We start from the raw sequence: 22,439 nt of genomic DNA on the forward strand, positions 1-22,439 counted from the left end.
CCGGCCACACGGCACTGAAGAATTATGCTCGATTAGCAAAGTGAAACTGCGCCTGCTCTCTGGGGAAGCGGGATTCACTTCGGAGAAGGGATGAAATCCAATTAGCTCCCAGACGGTCAAGGCGTCTTTAAAAAAAAGAAAAGCCATTTTTGTTTTTGGTCTTTGCTGGTTGCCCACTGAAAATACATATATATATTTTTTAATCCAGCAATCACACATACTAATAACAATAATAATAATAATAATAATAATAATAATAATAATACATTTTTTATCTGCATATAATACATATTCATATATACGGGTAACAGCCGACATATACGACTACCCGTACTTAGGACCGCGACCGCCAGTCCCTATTTTTTCTATTTTAATTCTTCGCCTGACACCACAACACGCGAGCAGCCCGGCAACTCGTACAACAATTTTGGCCAGGCAGCATCTCAGTCTCGCGCAGCTATCGACCGTGTGATGTCACCGGAGAGGGGAGGGTCCCCTGACGCCTCCCGTAGCCCGGCCAGGACTAGAGCTGAGCCGGGTTGGGCATCGGCGCTCGGGCAATGAGAACGGTGTGCCGAGAATGGCGCGGCGGGCCATCGGGAGTCCGCATTTGGCTTCAATAGGACTTGGTGAAGGTCTTCGCACCCGCTCGTCTCCTGCGTATTTTCCACCCTCCGTTATCGAGGCTTGCTGTCAGTGGTTTGAGATGTCCAAATAGATGAGGATTTGGGCTCAATTATGTTTCATAAAACGATTTGTTGATTGCCTTTGTTGAGCAGAATAGGACGTTCGTTCTGCTTCTACAGTTTGTTCTGCTTCGGGGCAAGGTGTCGGGTCGGGCGCCGCAGACGGCCTCGGGGTCGGGCCGCGCGTTGGCGCAGGGAGCGGGGTAAGGCCGGGGAGAGGGCAACCAGTCTAACACCGGCGACCCAGACCCATGCCGGCCCGCATCCGTGGTGTCCGAATAAGATCGTTTGCAGGTCATTTAGCACGGAGTCTCTATTCAACATTTTGAATGGATTTCGACTAACAACCATTTTGACTTACAACCATTTGTTCGGAAAGGAACCCGGTCATAAGTCGGATGATACCTGTACATCAATATATCTATATGTACCCATACATACATATGAAAAATATATATATACGTAACTGTCTATGTATATTTATATACTGGTAGTGCCCTTGACTGGTTTCAGTCCTACCTTTCTGAGAGAACCCTTTGTGTTCGCCATGGCTGCTCTGAGTCACGTACTGCCTCTCTGTCGTGTGGTGTTCTGCAGGGTTCAATTTTGGGGCCTATGCTCTCTATATATTCTCCCATTGGGTTCCATCCTAAGGAAACATGATATCTGCTATGCAGATGACTGTGAGATCTATGTCTCACTGAGCAAAAAAGACTTGAACTTCAATGAAAAGAAGACAGAAGTGATACTGTTTAGTCCCAGTGGCCCATGTAGTGTGCTCAAATTGTATTGTGTCTATTATATAGACGCACCAAAATGATTGACTCTATATCAACCCAGAGGGAAAAAAACCCTCACAATTACAGTAAAGTCTCGTTATATTGATATTCTCGGGAGTCGGAAAAAATATCGATATAACCGGACTATCGCTATATCCGATCCTGCGGGCATGTAATTTTCTCCTTGAGTTCATAGAAATAGTATTGTAATAAGCAGTACTATCGATATAACGAGACTTTACTGTACGATATAGTCTGCCCTTTCAAAATAAAACACATTCGTGCAAAGATATGACCAAGACCTTTTTTGTTGTAGCATAGCTCATTTTATTGTTTAAACAGTTTTTGCATAGGAAATATATCCACTTCCAGTAATTGACTGCAGTAAGAACAGCTGCTAGCAGTATAGGCTGGATATAACAGGAACAATCACAGAAAAAAAGAAAAGAAAAGAGTTGAGCCTTTATTTACATTGATTTTTAATCTTGTGGCAATTTTAACCCCTGCACCAAATGTAACCGAGCGGAAGGTGTCGCTTCCCCCCCAAAAAAAAAACTTACGAGAGAAAGGAGGCATATATGCCTTTACAGTTCACAATGGACACCTTGTGGCTCCTAAAATGAAAAATGGCATACAACATAAAAATAAAAAAGTCCTCTAAAACGTACATTCAGATACATAGAAAGACCTTTTGCACACACTCGCAGCAAAACTACCATCACTACATAATTACACAAAGCCGCCTGGTTAGTGTTGTTGTTGTTGTGTGTGCATAGGGAAGGGAATGGGATTGAAAGTGGGTGTAAAAGTGCCACAAGACCTGCCCTGCATTTCGAAAAACTGTATAGCGCTGCCCCAAATAAACAAACAAACCAAAAAAAGTTTGCTTCATCTCATTTTGAAAACTAAAAGCAAGCTTCATGTGTGGCTGACATGCTTAGACATGAATAAGCCCTGCCCAAAAGTAAGTCTATGTCACATTTCACATGTATGTACAAGTCGGACAGCTTGAACAGGCACTGCATTGCTCGTCTTGTTTTAGTTTTTTTTAAATTGCTGGTCGATGAGAGAAAGACAAAAGAGACAGAAAAAGACTTCCTGCAGGTACGAGCCCTTGCGGTGACTTTAACGTGGGTGTGGGTGGCGGTGGTGGTAGTGGGGGGGAGTGGGAGGTGGGCGGATTGCACGTGTTTTGCATAAAAAAGGTCACGGTGGGCAACGCGAGAATACTTGATGGGTCGCCATTGAACACTGATCGACATTCAAATTCTGCCCGGCAAGTCAAACGGAGGGGAAGTTTTGCTACTCCGGGCTTATGCTTTCCGGTTCACAAAAAGGGAGTCGCAGGAAGACACGGGGAGAAAGTGTAGGGGTGGGGTTTTTGAAAACGTTTTTTTTTACCCAAAAAGGACTATTCTCCGCGAGCCCAAAAAAACAAACAAACAAAAACAAATATTAAAAAAAACATCGACAACTATCTGATAGTATGACGTTTGTATTCCGCAATTTTTTTAAATTTATGAGTATTTAGTTTTTTTTTACCCTGCTGTTTTCGTGCGATCTTGGTGAGTTGGGTGTGGGGTCTCGAGCGGGATTTTCGGCAAAGTCGCCATCCAGCTGCTGCAAATAATACACACGCCAATGACTTGTCGGACAAGAAATTACACTCACAAGGGAAAAATGCACGTCACACGCTAAGGAAACAAAAAAAAAAAGCCAAATGGAACAATCCACGAGCATTCAGCTCGTTCAAAAAACATGCTTTAATCTACATCATCAAAGGAAACAAAAAGCCTTCATGTTGTTATAATTTTTTACAGCGAACTCCGCATCTTCACAGTTTACAACTATGTTGACATCAATTTGAGGAGCTTTGCTGAGACGATAAGGCTTTCCTGAAATTTTGTGGCATTATCGTGCCAAGGAACTATGTTCAAGTCGAAGTCTAAGCCTTCGGTTCTTTTTTCTGCCCTTTTGTGGCTTATTGGCACCAAGAGACCACGTTGACATGAATTGAGGAACTTCGATTAGTCATCATGCTTAGCCGAGGAACTAAATTGCCATCTTGCCACCAGAAGGAACTATGTTCAGATAATTCTGTGGCGTCCACGGACAAATTTTTGGGGGGTTGCATTGTCCATACAAGCGGATCTCGGCACCCCTACCTTTTCACACTTCCCTCACACCCACACAATCACATTGCTTACAGGAAGGCAACATCATTTGAGATTGTATTCATTCGGCGGATCTGGCGAGTTCTAACTCCAAACCAGTCTCGGAAACACTTTTTTTTCTTTCCAAAAATGGAATTGACCCCCTCCTCCCCAAATTAGAAGATTGAAAAAGAAAGGCTTTAAATTTTCGGGAAGATTTACAGTGTACAAACTTTGTTTTTTGTCCATTGAAAGACCCTCCCACTCCCCCACTCAACTGCCCCCTACCATGAAAAAAAAAAGTCGGAGAGATGCAGCTCGACTTGAGGATTTGTCGTCCTGCTTTTGCAGTTGGGAGGGGGGAACGAGTGCAAAAAGGTGTCAACGCGTGTCGCACTGATTGACAGACATAATGCCCCTGTAAGGCCTGAGAGATTTCGCTAGGAGGGATTGCCTACATGTCGTTTAAGTGCTATGTATTCCTTCGATGGAGTATGGAGGGGGTGGCGGTGGAGGGTTGCAAATTTAAATCTGGGAATTGATCACGCATGCATGTCGTTGAGCAGTGTTTCCCAATTCTGATGAAGCCAAGGCACATTGCTAAAAAAAAAGAAAAAAAAGAATCGCATCGGACACCACCAAAATTCCCTCAAAAGTCGATTGCTCAAGTCACGATCTTGTCTCAATTTGTCGCCGTGCTAAAAAATATCGTGCACTCTAACGCTGACTGCAGCTGACATTTGGGGTAGGACTGGATTAACTTGCTTAACGTGTCATCGCATGATAGACGCGCACAAACACACAGAGTATGTAGCAGCAGGTGAATATCCTGAGCCATACAGGAGAGCATAAGACTCCTGAAAATGTTCTGGGAAGCACAGAATCCAGCCGTTATGGACTCAAAAAAACACACCCACATCCACTATATAATGAATTGTTATTTGTATGCGATCAAGGTGGAACGAAATTATAAACATGCGTGGGGGTGGGGGCGGGGAGGGGGGGTCCAAATTATGGCCCTAGTGTTTTTTTTAAGTGGTTGGGAATAGATAATGGACACGGTCGACACTGATTTGGGCGGGCCCTCGCCACGATTGGTCGCTGTGTGTGATTGTTGCGTAGTTGACGGGCCGCTAGCTGTTGCTGCTGTTAAGGCATCGATTATGGGGATTGCATCCAGATGATGATTATGTGTGTGTGTGTGTGGGGGGGGGTAAAGGAGGGGATATTAGCGTGATTGTCCTGACCTCAAGTCGAGTGGTCTCTTCGTCAGCAATTTTTTAAAATATTTTTTTTAAACACACAGTCAGACTGTCAGGTGACTTTGCAGTGGAACCACCGTGGATGCACTTGTAGGAAGTAAAAGATTATTTTTTTAAAAACCACAACATTCTAAATGTAGACTGGACGAAGCTTGAAGCAAAGACCTTGACAAACGCTGCACCGACGGCAGCCTCTGCTTTGGTCAAAATTAGAGAAATTATGAAAAAAAAGGGTATAACAAGTCGCCGCCGCCACCGCCGCCATCATCACAACAACAACAACATCAACATCAAGGAAATAAATGCATTACAATAGTGTCTATCTCCAAACTAGCCTCTAATATTTGACGTTGTCTATAAGCACTACCTATATAGGCAAAACTTGGTATTGCATAAGTTTCATCATTCTGAATTCAAGGACAATGAGTGTGGAAAGTCGAGGGGGGGGGGGTTGTATGATAGGTTATTAGAAATGCCCTGGGGGGAGGAGGGGCAAAAATACTGAAGGGAAAACAAAAAAATAAAATAAAAACCAAACCAAAAAAATTAAAAAAACATTACAAACTTGACTATACACAGCCTGGATACGCGATGGAACTGTGACACAAAAATATTACATGAAATTAAACAATTCATGTTCAAAGTACAAAAAAAAAACTTTAAAAATGTTAACTCTGCGTGTTCCTATGATGATTAAAAAGAATCAGAATGTGCATGTATGTCTGTGTGTGTGCGTGTGTTTGTGTGTGTGTATGTGTGTGTGAGTGTGGCAAGGCACGTCATGTGGACGTCATGTATCGTCGTGCAAATGAAGTGAAGACTGCAGAGGCTGATGGCGTGATTATGAAAGAAAAAAAAGTCTTTTTTGTTTGTTTTTGTTTTTTTGCCACCGCCTGACTGATTGACAATTTCACTGCACGTTTCCATCCAATAACACTTCTTTCTTCCTCCTCTTGTAAACATACGCTTTCAAAGCCAATGGCCAAAAAAATGCTGTTGATCTTATCAAAATTAAGAAATAAAATATTGAAGAAAAAAAATGAAATGCCTTTTTTTCCTTTCTTTTCTTTTTTTACACACCATATGTGTTCATTTCTTTTACAAAGGGCTAATGTCCCCCTGTCCCCGCCCCCTTTGCCAAGAAATAAATAAGAAAAGAATAAACAATATGTCCCCTGTACATTGAGAAAGGACACGGAATAAAAAACAAGTGCTGGTGTTGTTGCTGGGACCGAAATCAAATTGTGAGAAGAACCAAATCAAAACGTTTTTTTTTTTACCCATAACATTATTCCATGTTTATCCCCGTTTCCTTTAGAGTCTGAGGGCTGACAGACTGATAGCTTCCCTTCAAAAAAAATCAATTGCACTTGCCTCCATGGAAATTGCTCTTCTTTCAAAAAAAAACTTAATAGGGGTCATAAATCTTTTAGTGAGGGTCCCAATCTCAAGTAGTTAACTATCTCAATGGTGGGGACACAAACAAACCAACAAAGAAAACAACAAGCAACAAACGTTTTTGTTTCTCCCGGCATCACAGTCGACGAAGAAGCATTCTGAATGTTTGTTTTTTTTCGACGGTGTACACAGTGACTTTGTTTGATGCCCCACCCCCCACCCCGGCCCCCGCGTTTTGTCATCAGAAGCACAGATTTGAGTGTCATGCAGTAGAACATTAAGGCATCTATACATCACAGTATTTGAATGCATCGGAAAGTTCTGCAAACAACAACTGGCTGGTGCGTGTCTGTGTGTGTCTGTCTGTGTGGGTGTGTAAGTGTGGTTATGTGAGGGTGTAGGAGAGGGGTGGCACACCTGACGCTTCCTTTCTTACGCCGGCGTCGAGCAACGCCCGGGAAAAAGTGGGCGAGAGGCCTTGGAAGAGTGTTCAGATTGTACAGCCGCCGCTGCATTTGCTGGTTTCGGCCCCTCAAGGAAAAACAAAAGCCCAAAGTCCACCACACCTCCTCCGAAGCGCTTGTCCACCCACGAGGCTCAGTTCCCGGTTTCGGCGGGGACCAGCGGCTCACCAATGATGCTTATGCTGTAGTTCTGGTGGACATTTGTTGGCAGGATCGGTGTCCCGTTCGACACTTGAAACGGAACTAAGCTCGCCCAGGTACCAGGACTGTCGGGAAGCAGAGAGAAAGACAAACACGCAGAAATTATGAGTAAAAAAACAAAAAAAAGAATATATATCTATCTATCGGAGCTATTGAGCTGAGTTCACCAGTGAGCGGCGATTGAGCGAGCTTATCTAGCTTATAATAATATCTATCTATCTATCTATCTATCTATCTATCTATCTATCTATCTATCTATCTATCTATCTATCTATCTATCTATCTATCTATCTATCTATCTATCTATCTATCTATCTATCTATCTATCTATCTATCTATCTATCTATCTATCTATCTATCCACCCATCCATAGTCCATCCATCCATCCATCCGTGTATTTTTGGAAGTAATACTTTAGGAAATGGTGCATACGCTGTTGCTTAACTCTATATTTCAGATGTTTTTTTAATAATGTGTTTTTTTTCTACACTCATTGCATTCTTGCAGCATTGGTCCTCTTTTTTTAATTCATATGCAGTCTAAAAGGTTGTGTGAGGGATTTTGCCCTCCTGGGAAGGATGAGGAGTTTGTGTGTGTGTGTGTGTGGTGGGGGTCCCTCCACAAAGCCCCCATCCCATCCCTATTCATATCACGCTAATGGCAAAACAACACCAGGATTGTTCCTGGGGAGCAACGGTGCTAACTGAAAACGCGAGCAGGGACAAGTGCGCCGTTGTTCCCGGGGGGTTTCTGCGTTACGTACATGTCAGATAATTAGCCCCCCCAGCCCCCTCTTCAACTTACCCTCACATTGCTGCCCACCTCTTTTACCCCCAGAGAGCGCCCTACACCCCCCACCCCAGCCCACCGTGGGACCTCATCTCAGCTCTTCCACGTGAGGTGGCTGGATACCTGCGCCTCACTATGAAACTAAACAGTTTTAGATATTTATTTATTTATTTATTTAGATATTTTTTCATTTATGTATTCATTTATTTAGCCATTTATTTATATTTGGTCATTTATTTATTTGTCTGTTTATTTACTTACCTACTTATTCATTCATTCATATGTACATTCATTATTCTATTTTTCATGTATATATTTATTTATGAATAACTTTGATATTGTGACTACTGTACTCATTTTCTTGTCCAAATAATACCACATGACTGACTGCAGTTACGCTGGGTACATCTTCCGTATACACGCGAGGGTTTTGTGCGGGACTTGGAAAAGAAGAATTGAAATGTATTGTAATTTGAGAATAAGTGACACAAAATAGCCCTAACTGTGCCCCTGACCCCAACCCATCAAGATTTAGCCCAAAAGTGAAGGAAAAATGGGAGCTGAAGCCTGCCCCAGTTGACTTGTGGCAACCCGTTTAGTCCATCCAACCCGTTTAGTACACCATGCTGCCACTCTCATGGGGTCACATTAACCATCCACACGTCTGCACACAACTCGGGGAAATTTCATCACAAACGAAGCCAAAGTCCATTCGCCGGGTTCGCCGGGTTGTTCGCATGCAGATGAAATTAGAACCGCAAGACTGACGTGCTAACCGCTTATCCAACTTATCCTGTCTGGAAAATATATTGTATTTTCAAGATGACTTTTCAGAACCGTTTGAGTATGGGACGGCCCTACAACTGGTCATCGGGTCCAGCCCAAAGTCTTACAGGAAGTAGCGGTCGGGGGTAAATGAGGCCACCGACAAAGACATCAACAGATCGCATTGGTAGGATTTAACCCCCACCCCCCAATTCTCTTCGCCGCTTCTTTTTCTGTCTTTCCCTTCTCCCCTCCCTCCTTGTCCTCCTGCCAAAAATCATTGGGCAGGAAACGGGGGGAGGGAGGGGTAGCGCCGGTTCCTCGCAGCAGGGGGATTAAGTTTTTCCTACCTTGCCGAACAAAGGAGGCACAGAGCGGCCAAGAACGGCTCTCTTTCCTGTTTCGAGCCGTTCTTTGCCCCCCCCCCCCTCCCTGTGTCTCTCGTCTCAGGTAATGAAACGTCGCGAGGACCGCACAGCCACAAAAGCGTGCTTTGTGGCCGCCCCCGCATCGCTTTTAATCGAATTCAAATTGACGGCCGTCTGATCCGATCTACGTCTCGCCGCTGACGGGATGCCGCCGTCAGGCTCATCCCGTCAACGCTAATGGAGGGCTACTCGGAAGTGGGCAGCGACATCGGTTTGGGGGCCCCGAATGGGTTTTTGAGGGCGACAAAATGTTTGGGGACCTGAGCAAGAACCTGGCGGCACCTCGGCCGGCAACCGCGCAACGCTGGAGGATTAGTCGGCCAAATGAGATTAACTAATGGCATTGCGATGGATTGCCCGGCCGATTCCTGCCAGTCGGGCAGAATTATTCCACGTGGGGCCCAAGTAAGGACCTTGGACCAGTACGCTCTTTGCTGTTAGACAATTCCGCGAACTAGTGGAACAACTTTGTGAATTGTCACATAGTTTTCAATGAAATACACAGGATCACCGTGCACCAGTAGAACAACAACAAGGGTGCAGTCACAGAGAGACTGTGGCGCACTTGGAGAACGACTATGGCAGTAAAGCGACAATGTTGGACTCATCGCTAACAACCCGCTGCTAGCGCGGTGGAACGTCGACCGATTCAACCACTAACAATATCATTTGGCATTTTTTTACACACTTGCACTATGTACAGTTTTTTATGAAACATTTTTTTGCACATTTACGGTATACATCTCAGTCTTCTGACATGTTTACTATGCTTAGAATATCTTGGTTTTTTATCCTTTCACTCCCCATTCCTATCAAATGTCTGCTGTGGACTGCAAATTTCCCCATTGTGGGACAATTAATGGTTTTCTGATTCTGATTCACTTTGAAGATTTGAACAGAAAATCCGCTGCATTATTTCATATTTTGGTTCTGAAAATGCAGGTAGTTCATTTAAAATGTACTTTGCATTTTTTTCATCTCAATAACTGGTTTACGGAAATAAGCACATTGACAATTGAGATGTTGAAACAACTGCATTCATTTCGAGTTGAATTGTAAAATAAAATAATTACACTAATTCCACACTTCATAAATGTGAGTGCAGTATTGTATCCATTAAAAAGAAGAAAAGCAGTCAAGTCACATATTTCAACTCATTCACTGCCATTCACAAATTTATTCGGGAATTGAAAAAAATTGTTTGGGTTTTGTTTTTTCTTGTTTGGGTGCCCATAAAGCGCTGGCCATGGCCTCTGGCAATCCACAGGGAGCAGTGTTTCCCCTTTTCCATGTTAGTGCTTTGTTCCAGCTTCACCTGTTGTTAAAGCGCTATATAAACCAATCTGAATGTATTGCATTGTATTTTGGACAGCCGCCTTCATTTCAAGCTCATATAATGGCCGACCCATATAATTTAGGAATTAACCCTTTTTTTTCTGATGAAAGCAGAGAGTCTAAGGCAGGGGTGTCAAAGTCATTTTTTGCTGCGGGCCACATTGTAGTTATGGTTTCCTCTCGAGGGCCGTTATGAATTTGGGGAACCCATTAGAATGTTTAAATCCCTTCAAATATTACATATAGAGCACACAGCAAATTAATGAATAACTCGTTTTCAAATCTGAAGTCAAGAATATTGTCTTTTATTGTTGTTGACATCCAAAAATATGAAATTTTGGCTCACATTTTTGATTTGCTTTTGCGGGCCAAAAAAAAATGAAGTGGCGGGCCGGATTTGGCCCGCGGGCCTTGACTTTGACACCTGTGGTCTAAGGTTTCATACGGCGCATTGAATGTTTATGTAGTCCTAACACTGAATATCCTGTGGGTCCTGCAATTTGATTGTAAATGACAAGTCTGGCAGTGAATCAGTTAATACCATGTTAAAATCCCAATGAGGCCTGTCACAAAAAAGAAAAAATGCCCCCCCCCCCAAAAAAAAAAACAAAACAACAAACGATAATGTATATCCATATCTCAGTCTCTCTCTATATACAGTAAAGTCTCGTTATATCGATATTCAAGGGAGTCCGAAAAAATATCGATATAACCGGGACTATCGATATATCCGACCCTGTTTGCATGTAATTTTCTCCGTGCGTGCATAGAAATAGTATCGATATAACCGGGACTATCGATATATCCGATATCGATATAACGAGACTTTACTGTATATGTATGTATGTATGTATGTATGTATGTATTGGGGCGGGGGGGTTTAAACGTCATTTTAGCTTCTAGCTTCTCCTGTGGTTCTCCTTCCAAAAGTGTTTTGTTTGTACGACTTGGAAGATGACGACAACGCCTTAGGTGGTGCGTGAGAACATTTTCTCCTCCGGCTGCGGCCGATTTTGGGGGCCCCGGGAAGGGGATTCTGCATGTGTGTGTATGCGCGGAAAGACCTTCAGCTGGCGCTAAATTAATTCGATCGCACGCATAAACACACACGCACACACATACACACATGCTTGCGCAGTTACAAGGAAAAGCGGAAAGGGGAGCTGTAAATGGGGGGGGGGGGGGGGGGGGGTGCTGAGCTCATGCCTGCTTCATTGAAGAAGCATGACTTCAGCATGCAGGCAAAAAGTTGGCCTGTTGGAACCTGGAAAGTTAAACACATTTCCTCTCCATTCCTAATTTGAAATATTAAGCTAAGCAGCATTTTGCTTTCTAAATGTTGAATAAATATTTTTGTGGCCATAGTCGGACAGCTTTATTTGCTGGGATGACTATTTTTTGGGGGATGGGAGGGTTAATCATCTTCATAGATGTGCGCCGCTTACACAAACGTGAAAGGAAAACGGCGTGAGTCATGAAGCGACGGCCGCGGGTGGAGTGTGTGCAAAAAAAAAAGGAAAAAAAAGGGGGGGGCGTGAAAGACTGTAAAAAAGAATTACCTTTGCCAAGCAATCCCCAAAGTGTCGTCAGCGGCACTGGGGCCATAATGCCTGCCGTTTTGAGTCACGCTCCAGTCACACTTCTTCAGCTGTCAATTGAAATGCTCGCGGTCAGATCACTCGGGCCATGACACAACAAGTCAACAGTGGACAGAGAACAAGAAGCATGCAGGACAGAGCATTATGGGTAAAAAAACAACAACAAATGAATGGAAAACATGCAATCACTGTTAACCTGGAAGTAAAGAAACAAAATATGGAGTTAGTTAGTTGCATCATGGGCGTATTTTGGCTCATGCTGGGCACCGGTCATCCACACGCGCATCCAAGCGGGCTACCGAAAAATCGGACGCGAGCGATTGGTGAAATCATTCGTCGCCGCAGACGATAAACGACGGGCAAAACCAACGGTTTCCCACCACCGGCAAATGGCTTCCAACAATGTCTCATCCGGCCGGTTTGGAAACAATCACTTTGAAGAGCAGATCAGCGCACGTTTCAAGTTGACAATGAGAGCTTGTCAAGTCCCTTATGGGAAAATCTGAAAATTTTAGGTACTTTAAAGGAAAACCAACACCATTTTTTTGTTTCCCAACTGACATCAGAAAAACGTTTCATAGCATCTAAAATACCCAAAACACGCAGGCTGATATTTTTAGTCAAATGCAAAACACCAATAAAAATGACTTCAAGTTGCCCAAAACTGCCACTAATGAGGTTAAAACTGGAGAGATTCGAAAGTCCCGCCCCCTTGTTTGTGACGTCACTATTGGTCACACACTGCCTTGCTCTAGAACAGGGGTCGGAAACCTATGGCTCGCGAGCCATATATGGCTCTTTTGATGATTGCATTTGGCTCGCCGATAAAACTAAAAACATATTCTCGCTTTGTCGCCGTTCATTTCCTGTTGGGACTGCAGTTGGCGGAAAGCGCAAATTTGATTGGATGGTACTGGCCGTCATCAAAGTCAAAGTCAGCTTTATTGTCAAATATGCTAATATGCATGACATACAGAACAGATGAAATTAGTGTCCTCTCGGACACAGCAGTCATGTTTTTAAATGAGCCCGACGAGTAAAAAAAAAAAAAAAAAGACGGGTATGCTCCCGCTTGAATGCACCGGAGGATTTGCGATTCTAATTTGCAAAGAAACAATAACATCGATGAAACAGTCGAATGTCAGTAATATTTTAACAAGCCCCATGTAAACGTTAGTATCAATATACTTCTGCGAGAGGTATATTGCAGATAGCAAGTGTGGAAGCTAATGAGCCGTGCTCGCAGTAACTTCGCCTATGAACCCGGCAAGTTGACTTCCATTCCGATCGTTCGGCTGGATTTTTACCAATCATGAGGAACGGTAAACCATTCATGTTAACGGTGAGTACTATCACAAAGTTAGTTTAAATAATCCATTCTGACATTTTGTTGAAAAGTGGCTGCGCTCGCGTGTGCGTGGCGAAAAAAAGTGCCCAAAATGCACTGTGTGTCACCATGTCAGTCAGGGGGTGGTCCTTTCGTGACGTCACGTACGGACTCGTCACCAACTCAAAAACAAGACTTCCTGAATATTCAGAGCGAGTCTTAAAACGTAAAATATAGCTATATGCGGTGGAATCTTTGTAAAATGTGCTCAGTAGAAGTCATTTGAAGTGATTTTACAAATTATGGACGCAACATGTCCAAATGTATCGGTTGTCCTTTAAGTCCCAAAACAGTGCTTGGCATATTTTACAGGAGAAATTCTCACAACACCAACAAAGAAAAATGGGGAAGCGGCAGTAAAAGAGGCCAAAAAGTAAAGGTTAGGGCAATGCAATGCATCCAAAGGGGTCAAGCGCGGCAAGAGACAAGTTGCACAATCATATTCGTCCAAATGTGCAAGCATGGAAATAATCCGACATGGAGATTTTGGGCTTAAAAAAAGTTCATTTATGTATTTGTTTATTGATTGATATGTCTGTTTGATTATTTTTTTCCTTTATGTTTATTTGTATGATTATTTATTTGTTTGTTTATCTCTCATTTGTGGATTTCTTTGTTTCTTAATTTCTTTCCCATTTGTGGGTTTATTTATTTATGTGTATTTGTTTTTATTCATTAATATTTGTATGTTTTTATATATCTATGTAATTATTTAGTTACCTATTGATTTATTTGCTCATTTTATTTATTTTTTTATTTGTTTGTTTATTTATATATTTATTTCTTTATCTATCTATCTATTGTTATGTATTTATTTATTTACTCGGTTATTTATTGATTAATTCATTTATACATTTATTTAGAGCTCACTTAAGTCACTGCAAAAAAATCACAATTAGTTTGCCCCAAATGTGACTTCCTCCATCTTGTTTTTGTTTATTTTTAAATTTTCGGGTTCGCAAAAGCACACAACAAAAAAAACAAAAAAATCATTCTGCTCCAATTTGACTGCAGATGACTAAAAAAAGCAAAACAAAAAAGCGAGAAACAATCGTTTTATTTTATTGAGGGAAGGGGAAAAAGTGTCTGTGATTCCACTCGTATCATCACTTGACGCAATGTTTGGCAGGTCAATATTCCCCCCCCCCCCCAATCCTCTCATATCTATTGGTTAAGATGGTCAAATTTCAGGATGTGTGTAACTGGGTTAGCTTGACATGCATGCTTCGGATGGATTAGTGCTTCCACTTACAAAACGCACACACACACACACCCATGCACACACTCTTGCGGGGCCTTTTAAAAGGCAAGCTCGCACCCACCCAAGAAAAGGGGTTGCATTATGCCGGCGCACGTGGCCGCAATCCAGCTGAGAGGCCGACGCAGAGCTAACCTTGCCCCGCATTCATTTGGCAAAGCGGCGGGACTGAAAAGTGCACTGTCGGCACTCTGCGCTCCTGCCGCCTCTTAAAAGCCATTTCATCAGATAGCGCTGAATATTCATCGACGGCGTCGGCGGCGGTCAAGAAATTGCACGGCGAGCATTCAGGGTTGGGGATAAACAACGGCCGCCACAAAAGCGCCGGCGGCTTCTGCTGCGGGGGGCTTCGCCATCTGCCCACTGACACCGCCGCATCTGAGTGGCATGGGGTGAGGGGGGGGGGGGGGGGGAGGGGTGGCACGAACAGATGCGGGCAGATTGCGGATTAGGATCCTTCCTTAGATAATGCCAAATGACATCTGATCACGGATCTCTCCCAGCGGAATGCTGGATGGTGGCATTCCCTGGAGGGGTTAACCAAGGCGAGAGATGAATGGAGGGTTCTCACACGAAGGCTGCCTGGGAATCGTGGAGCAGGTGTGTGGGAGATTGTCTCTGTGTGTTCGTGCGTGTGTGTGTGTGTGTGTGGTTTTCATTTATTTAGTTTTTGGGGGGAAGCGGGGGTTAGCATCGCTCACTCAGTCCTGTTCCAGCAGCGGCATTACAATTAGTGCATATTTAATTATGTTTTTATTGATTTGTCCTTGTAGGTTAGGATTGTGCAATCGGTTATGAACCCAGGAAAATATCTCTCAGGTGCGTGTGTGTGTGTGTGTGTGTGTGTGCGTGTGTGTGCGCGTGTGTGTGTGTGTGTGTGTGTGTGTGTGTGTGAGTTTGTGCACAGATAGATAGATAGATAGATAGATAGATAGATAGATAGATAGATAGATAGATAGATAGATAGATAGATAGAGACAGACCCCCCCCCATCCCAACGCCTCCCGCCGGTGCCCCTCAACAAACATCACAAGAGTGAGAAAAAGAGAAGCCGAGCGGCAGTTTGCGCAGGCAGAAACCAAAACAAAAGAATACGAGCGGAACACACACAGAAGCGCGATGAATCCAAGCACAGACGGCGCACTACCATTTCTGGCACATTGGCCATGCAACGCCGCTTGGTTTCATGACCAGATCCTGAGCTCGCCATTGATTTTAACACCATTGAAAATCAAAATAGTATGAAAAAAATATGGCCAAACAAGACCCCCTCCTTCCCTGGATGTGTTTTGAAACGAATGAACAAGAGAGGAGCGAGGATAGGGAGGCCAAATGGAGCATTAGCATTATTACTGAACACTAAAAAAAAAAAAAAACGTGTGGGGGGGGCAATGGTTATATGGTGGCGTACAGATGCATTCAATTAGTTGTGGTTGGAAAAGCCTTGGCCTCAAACCAGCACTTAAAAAGGTCGCGGGGAGGGTGGTGGTGTGCGCTCACACACACACACACACACACACACACACACACACACACACACACACACACACACACACACACACACACGCGCACACGCACACGCACGCACTCATGCACGCAAACACACACACACACACACACACACACCGGCACTCTCTCACGGCCACACCTCACCTCTCCTGATTAACGGCGGAGGACAGCAGGCCTCCTCTGATCCCGATAATGACGCTGCGTAGCGGACGCCGACTTTGCAACTTTGAAAAAGGGGATTTCAACTAACCCCCTGCCGCAGCGGACTTTAATTCGATCGCAACAAAAGGGCATTTAAGGACAGAAAGAGGGCCTTGGGAGGACAGCGCAGTACAACCGGACAAAGCGATAGCCGCACTACAAACTTTTTTTAACGTGGGGGGTGCTGGGGGGTCGACAATCAAAAGTGGTCAAGGTGCACCACAAGTGCAACCAAGAGAGAAGGTGGGGCATCTTAAAAAAAGGAGGACGTTGGTGGTGGTGGTTACCTGTTGCTGGTGGAGGAAGGCGGGATCTCGGGGGCTCAGGCCAACGAAGCGGTTTGCCGTCGGGGTGCCGGGAGCCGAGTAGCCTGGGTGACACACAGCAGCACGTCATACTTGCGGCCGCTGATTGGAAGTGCTCTATAAATTCCGACGCACGTCTTCAGCGTGGCAAGCGTCCAATAGTGACAAGTGGAGCACCGCAAGGTTAGATTTCAGGCCCACTTTAATTAGCGGCTAATAAACCTGCAAGCGTGACGTAAATCCCTTTAAATGTTTTATAACGGTGAAGCAGGAGAGGAGAACATAGCGATGGAACATGGTGTGTGTGTGCGCGTGTTATTGGACGGGCTCGTCTGCTAATGTTACGGCGTTTTTACGAGCCGCCGCATCATGAAAATGCTTACGAAGCATTTTGTGTCCCTGAGAGCGCCACTCACCTTCCGTTGACGTGGTGATGGGCTTGGTGTCCGGCATGGACAGCGAGACGGGTCGCACGGCACCGTGGTGCGGGGAGGGAGCCAGGACCGGCGTGAAGTGGCCTGGGACTTTGCCCACGACTTGGCCGCTGCTGTTGGGCTGCGGGAGGGAGGAGGGGGAAGGGTAAACATTCTATTTTTGCCATCCATCCATTTTCAGCCATCATTACAATGCTGGATTGTTACAAATCGCATTTTGTGGCAGGTGTAGTTATTGTAAAATCAGTCAGTAGTGCCCCACCCCAACCCCACAACAACAAAAAAATGGGGGGAAAAGAAATAGCCTCAAGACAAAGTCCGAAAGTCAAAGACAAAATCTAAAGTCCGGCCTGGGGGCCAAATGCGGCCCATGGTCAATTTTCATCCGGCCTGTAGCCTACGTTATAAAATCAAGCACGTCTGGCCCGCATGTAGGATGAATCTATTGGGCAGTCGCACTTGTTATCTGTGTGTGCTAAGTGCTGCCATCTAGAGATTCAATTAAGAACAGCAAATTACTACAGGAGACTGAATGAGCAACACATTTTTTTTCGAAAATGCCGAAAAAAACTTCTCCATTAAAAAAAATCTATGAAATGACAATTTTCAATTGTTATTTAATTTTTGAAAAATGAGCCCCCCAATTTAAAAAAAATGCTGATTTTCCACATTGAAAAAAAATCTAAAATGCCGATTTTCTATTTTTCTAAAATGGTGATGTTCTAAAAAACAATCAACCAAAGAACAATGACTTCTGTCCTACTGTTACAAAAAAAGAGAGTTAAAAAAGTTAAGTGAACCTTCAAATTAAATTTTCAATGTCAATTCAATTTAGAGTTTCGAATAAACCAAACCACATGCTAAATATATTTGAAATTAAAATTAAAAAATCAAATGTGAAACACAGAATGGGGGCCTCGTCAAATTCGGCTTAAATTTGCCTTTGTGTTGTGACGACAGTGCCCAAAAGCAAGAATGGAGACGCCGAACGTCACTTAACCAGCCTGCTTCCACATTCAAAGAACCGATTTGAGCGGTCACTATTATTGCCGTGACTCTGAAGGCGGGCGCGCAGTCAATGAGTATGGATTTCCTACATGATTTTACACAAAGATTTTAATAGCAGCCATCAATGGAATTCACATGGATCCGGCCGGGAAGGAGGGTGTTGGGGGGACGTGAAAAGACGGGCCGAGCCAGCGCTCACAATGGCATGAATGCACCGCCACAGAGAGACTATATAGGAAGAAAGAAAGCAAAAGGGGGCGACCCTTTGAGGCGGCTGGAGACTGTCTGGGGCGTTCATTTCGGGACCGCCCGAAGTTCAAAACTCAAACGGGGGCTTTCTGGAAAAGAATTGTGTCCAGAGGGTTCCCCGGGACGTGAATAGAATGTTTAATTAGAGTGTAATATAATCTGCGTTAAAGCGAGCATAAAAACATTTTGGCACTGGTCCACGCGCTTACAAGCGCCGTCTTATTTGTTGGACTCCCCCACCCCAAACTGCCACCACCCTCGGCCCTCCTCCCCTACTAGCAGAGGGCCAGTTAATTCTGCACAAGAGCCGGGCCCCGGCAACGGCAAATATTTACAACCTTTATCATTCCCCGTGGTTTTTTCTCTCGAGTAACAGACACCCCCTAAAAAAAAAAAAAAATGAAAAAAAAACGCACCGTGGAGACCGAGTCCTTGTTTACAGCGCAAAGCGCCGGGACATAAAACTCACATAAATGTCACACAGGACTATTCGAAGGAGACGCCTGCACCTTTTTCCTTCAAATACGACACCGCAAGGTTCCTTCTAGCACTGACATGTCCAAAGTCCAGCCCGAGTGTCCAATGCGGCCCGTGGTCAATTTTTATCCCGCCTACAGCTTCCCGTCATAAAATCAATCACATCTGGCAACTATGTAGAATGAATGCATTGAGCAGTGGCGCTGTTGTGTGTGTGTGTGTGTGTGTGTGTGTGTGTGTGTGTGTGTGTGTGTGTGTGTGTGTGTGTGTGTGTGTGTGTGTGTGTGCTAAGTGCTGCCATCTAGATGCTCAATTTAGGAACAACAAATTAGTAGATGACTAATTGACTGAATGAGGTCTTCTTCTTTTCCTTTCGGCTTTTCCCTTCAGGGGTCGCCACAGCGAATCAGTGTCCTCCATCTAAATCGGGTTCGTGCATCCTCTTCTCTCACACCAGCTACCTTCATGTCCTCTTCGGCCCCCAATTTTCAAAAATGGCAATGTTCTGATTTTTTTTTTAATTCTAAAAAGGCAATTCTACATGAAAAAAAATCTAAAATGACGACTTTATAAATTTTCCAAACATTTTCGAAAGTGGTGACAATCAACAAAAGGAGGAAAGTTGACTGTCAATGTCAATTCAATTTTGATCGGCATGTTTCAAATGAACCAAAACATGCTTCAGATAGCAGAAAAATAAAAAATAAAAAAGCAAATGTGAAACACAGAATGGCTCGCTGAAATCGATTTCAATTATTTGCTGTTATAGGCAAAGAACGTCCACCAAGGTTGCCATTCCCCTTCTACATTTTAAACACACCAAATCTGGCCCCGTTTGCAAAAACATTTGGACACCCCTTTTCTAGCATCTTGCGAGCTTTAGCTTTTTTTGCGCGACAATTAGCGCGATAACGCTTGAAAAATGTTCCCTTTTTATCGCCAGCCGGGACTCTGCCTAGAGATGATGAGACACAAGAATGGCACTTTGGTGACAACGCTGTCAGTGTGCAGCTGTTATTTTCGTGACCACTTTGAATCTCGAAAAAAAGCCCAAAAACGACGGGAAAAAAAACAAAAACACGAAAGCTTCCTAAATACAGCGCAGGAATGGATTGAAAGCTTCCTAAATACAGCACAGGAATGGATCGTAACTTCTCAGCAGTGGTAACAAGAGTGAGAAGAAAGCCAAGGTGCGAATGTCAAAAATAGGGGGCAATTTGCTGTATGAACACATTTTAAACATTTCTATTTCCTTTCACATCGTTTTATTCTCTCAGACTTACTGTCATGATGTCACATTCTGTCCGTCTTGACATCGTTTTATTTTCTCGGACTTCCATTTTGTACTTGTACTTCCGGTCATGACATCACGTCCTGCCGGCCTTTATAAAAGCTCTCCCAAACAGCTCTCTCTCTCCTCTCCCCTCGCGCTTCGACCATCAGCGTGAGCTCCATTACGTGCCATCCCAAAGATTAAAGAATCTTTTTGTTCTTACTTTTGATTCCTGCTTCATTAATAACACAAAAACTGACCACCGATTTATTATGTGTAGTGAAAAATGTTCGTTGTCAAATATCGTTCGCTGAATGAAACTCTTCAAAGTGGGACAACCCCCAAACCTATATTGTGAAATCCTGCACATCCCTATTCGGATTCAGAAGATACCGAGCAAATTCGTCGGGGCTCACCTGGCTGCTCTGCGGGCTGGACGGGTCGTACGACGGCACGTAGCTCTTGAGGGTGTCGGCCGGGTTGAGGTGGGGCGGGTAGCGGATGGTGGTGTGCGGGAAGTAGGACGACGGCGCAGGGGGCAGGATGGCCGAGGCGGAGAACTGCAACGGCGAATGCGGCGGCGGGCTCCTTGTGGAGATAACTGCGAGGTTTGGGGGAGGGGAGGCTTTCAGTATCTCCCGAAGTCCGCCGAATGCCGCGGGGGGCGGGGGATGAACTCACCGCTGTGTCCGACGCCCGTCAGGCCCGGGTGGTGAGGCTGAGGAAAAGTGCTGATTCGCGGCGAGGAGTCCTGCGGCGAGGTGGGGCTGAACATGGCCTTCTCGGGCTTCTTCATGGTGGGTGAGGACATGTCTCCTGGATATCAAAAGACGTGACATGTGAGCACGCTCAGCAAATGGCCGAATCGTCGGGGAGATCAAAGCAAACGGGTCTGTCTGTTTGGAAGGCGAGAGGGAAGAAAAAATGAAAACGGGGAGTGGGCGCTTATTCCTGCCAAGAATTGATCGAAACACGTCCCTGTTGTTGTGAGAAAGGGATTTGCCTGGATTAGGATGCTCGGAGGTACAGGTGGAAAAGTTGACTTTGCAAATTGGACACAACATGTGCTGCCCCACCCCTGAACAAAAAACAAATTAATAAACAAACAAAGAAATGAACAAACTAATAAACACCCACATAAACAAATGCTGCAGATAAATTGGGAACTAAATAAATACATGAACAAACAAAGAAATAAACAAATAAGCAGATAAATAAAGACAGTAAAGTCTCGTTATATCGATATTCAAGGGAGTCCGAAAAAATATCGATATAACCGGGACTATCGATATATCCGAACCTGTTTGCATGTAATTTTCTCCGTGCGTGCATAGAAATAGTATCGATATAACCGGGACTATCGATATATCCGATATTGATATAACGAGACTTTACTGTAAATGAATTAATGAGTCGAATGAGATTGATATTCGAGTGGTTAGCACGCCGATTTCACAGTTCAGAGGTCGTGAGTTCAAGACCCGACCCGGTGTTCCTGTGTGGAGTTTGCATGTTCGCCCCCCAGGCTTTCGTGGATTTTCTCCGGGTCCTCCGGTTTCCTCCCACGTTCCAAAAACAGGCATGTCAGCCTGATTGAACACTCCAAATTGTCCCGAGGTGTGAGTGTGAGGGTGACGAATTTTTGTCTCTGTGTGCCCTGCGATTGGCTGGCAACCAATTCAGGGTGTCCCCCGCATAGTGCCCGAAGACGGCTGGGATAGGCTCCAGCACCCCTCCCGACCCTAATGAGGATTAAATGGTCTGGAAAATGGATGGATGGATACATAAATCAAATAAATACATGTTGGATCAATATTGGACATTAGATTTTGTAATAATTGCCTTTCCGACAAATTTGGCAAACAAATAATAAATAAATATAGAAATGAATAAATACATTGAAGCCCCGCAAAAATTGTCCTTCCTGTCATGTCCGAGGTTGTCAGATCAGATCAGATGCATCCAAGAGGAGTTGGGGGAGGGGGGCGGGGGGAATCATGAATAGAATGAATAGAATATTGCCGGCCGACATCTGCTTGGCTCGCCCCCTCGCACGCCGTCTGACAAGCTTCCGTAATCCGCCGTGGCTAATCCCCAAGTTTTTTAGGAGACATGAAATTTGTTAAGAAAGTGGAAGAATAAGCAAAGACGGCGACACGTGAGCCGCCGTCACAACTGTGTGCCTTTCAATTTTCCACGCTCGGACTCGCGGTTTCCACCGTGGGTGGGGCGGACGTCGACGACCGCCTGATATTATAGACGGGACGGTTTACGTCTTCCTTGCGGACATTCCTCCAATTTTTGTCACGGATGTTCTGTGAGCGCCCAAATTGGAAAATATTGTCCCTTCCCTTCATCAATCAAGTTGTGAGCGCACCGCTTTTGCCCACAAGAGGGAAGAATCTGCCTGTGACAGGAAGAATTGCTTGTTTCCAAAGAAGCGTTAAAAGTTCTTTGGAATTTGTGTGTGTTGGAGGATT

At 44.4% G+C, this 22,439-nt stretch overlaps 1 protein-coding gene across 2 annotated transcripts in view; it reads right to left on the reverse strand.

The window, feature by feature from the left end:
• Nucleotides 1-1,768: 1,768 nt before the first annotated feature.
• LOC148902348 (nuclear factor 1 B-type-like) overlaps nucleotides 1,769-22,439 on the reverse strand; it is an 83,401-nt gene continuing 62,730 nt past the window's right edge. The window contains exons 7-12 of one of the 2 annotated variants that reach the window (XM_088990793.1): nucleotides 20,641-20,775; nucleotides 20,376-20,560; nucleotides 16,935-17,073; nucleotides 16,501-16,583; nucleotides 11,820-11,908; nucleotides 1,769-7,008 (exon numbers count right to left, since the gene is read on the reverse strand). In XM_088990793.1, the coding sequence (XP_088846919.1) occupies nucleotides 6,876-7,008; nucleotides 11,820-11,908; nucleotides 16,501-16,583; nucleotides 16,935-17,073; nucleotides 20,376-20,560; nucleotides 20,641-20,775 (764 nt within the window). In that variant the 3' untranslated portion in view covers nucleotides 1,769-6,875. The remainder of the gene's footprint in view (nucleotides 7,009-11,819; nucleotides 11,909-16,500; nucleotides 16,584-16,934; nucleotides 17,074-20,375; nucleotides 20,561-20,640; nucleotides 20,776-22,439) is intronic. The other variant, XM_088990794.1, reaches the window with a different exon arrangement.

The sequence above is a fragment of the Hippocampus bargibanti genome, linkage group LG02 (genome assembly GCF_051943395.1).
Source record: "Hippocampus bargibanti isolate YZ-2025 linkage group LG02, ASM5194339v1, whole genome shotgun sequence".
Lineage (NCBI taxonomy): Eukaryota > Metazoa > Chordata > Actinopteri > Syngnathiformes > Syngnathidae > Hippocampus > Hippocampus bargibanti.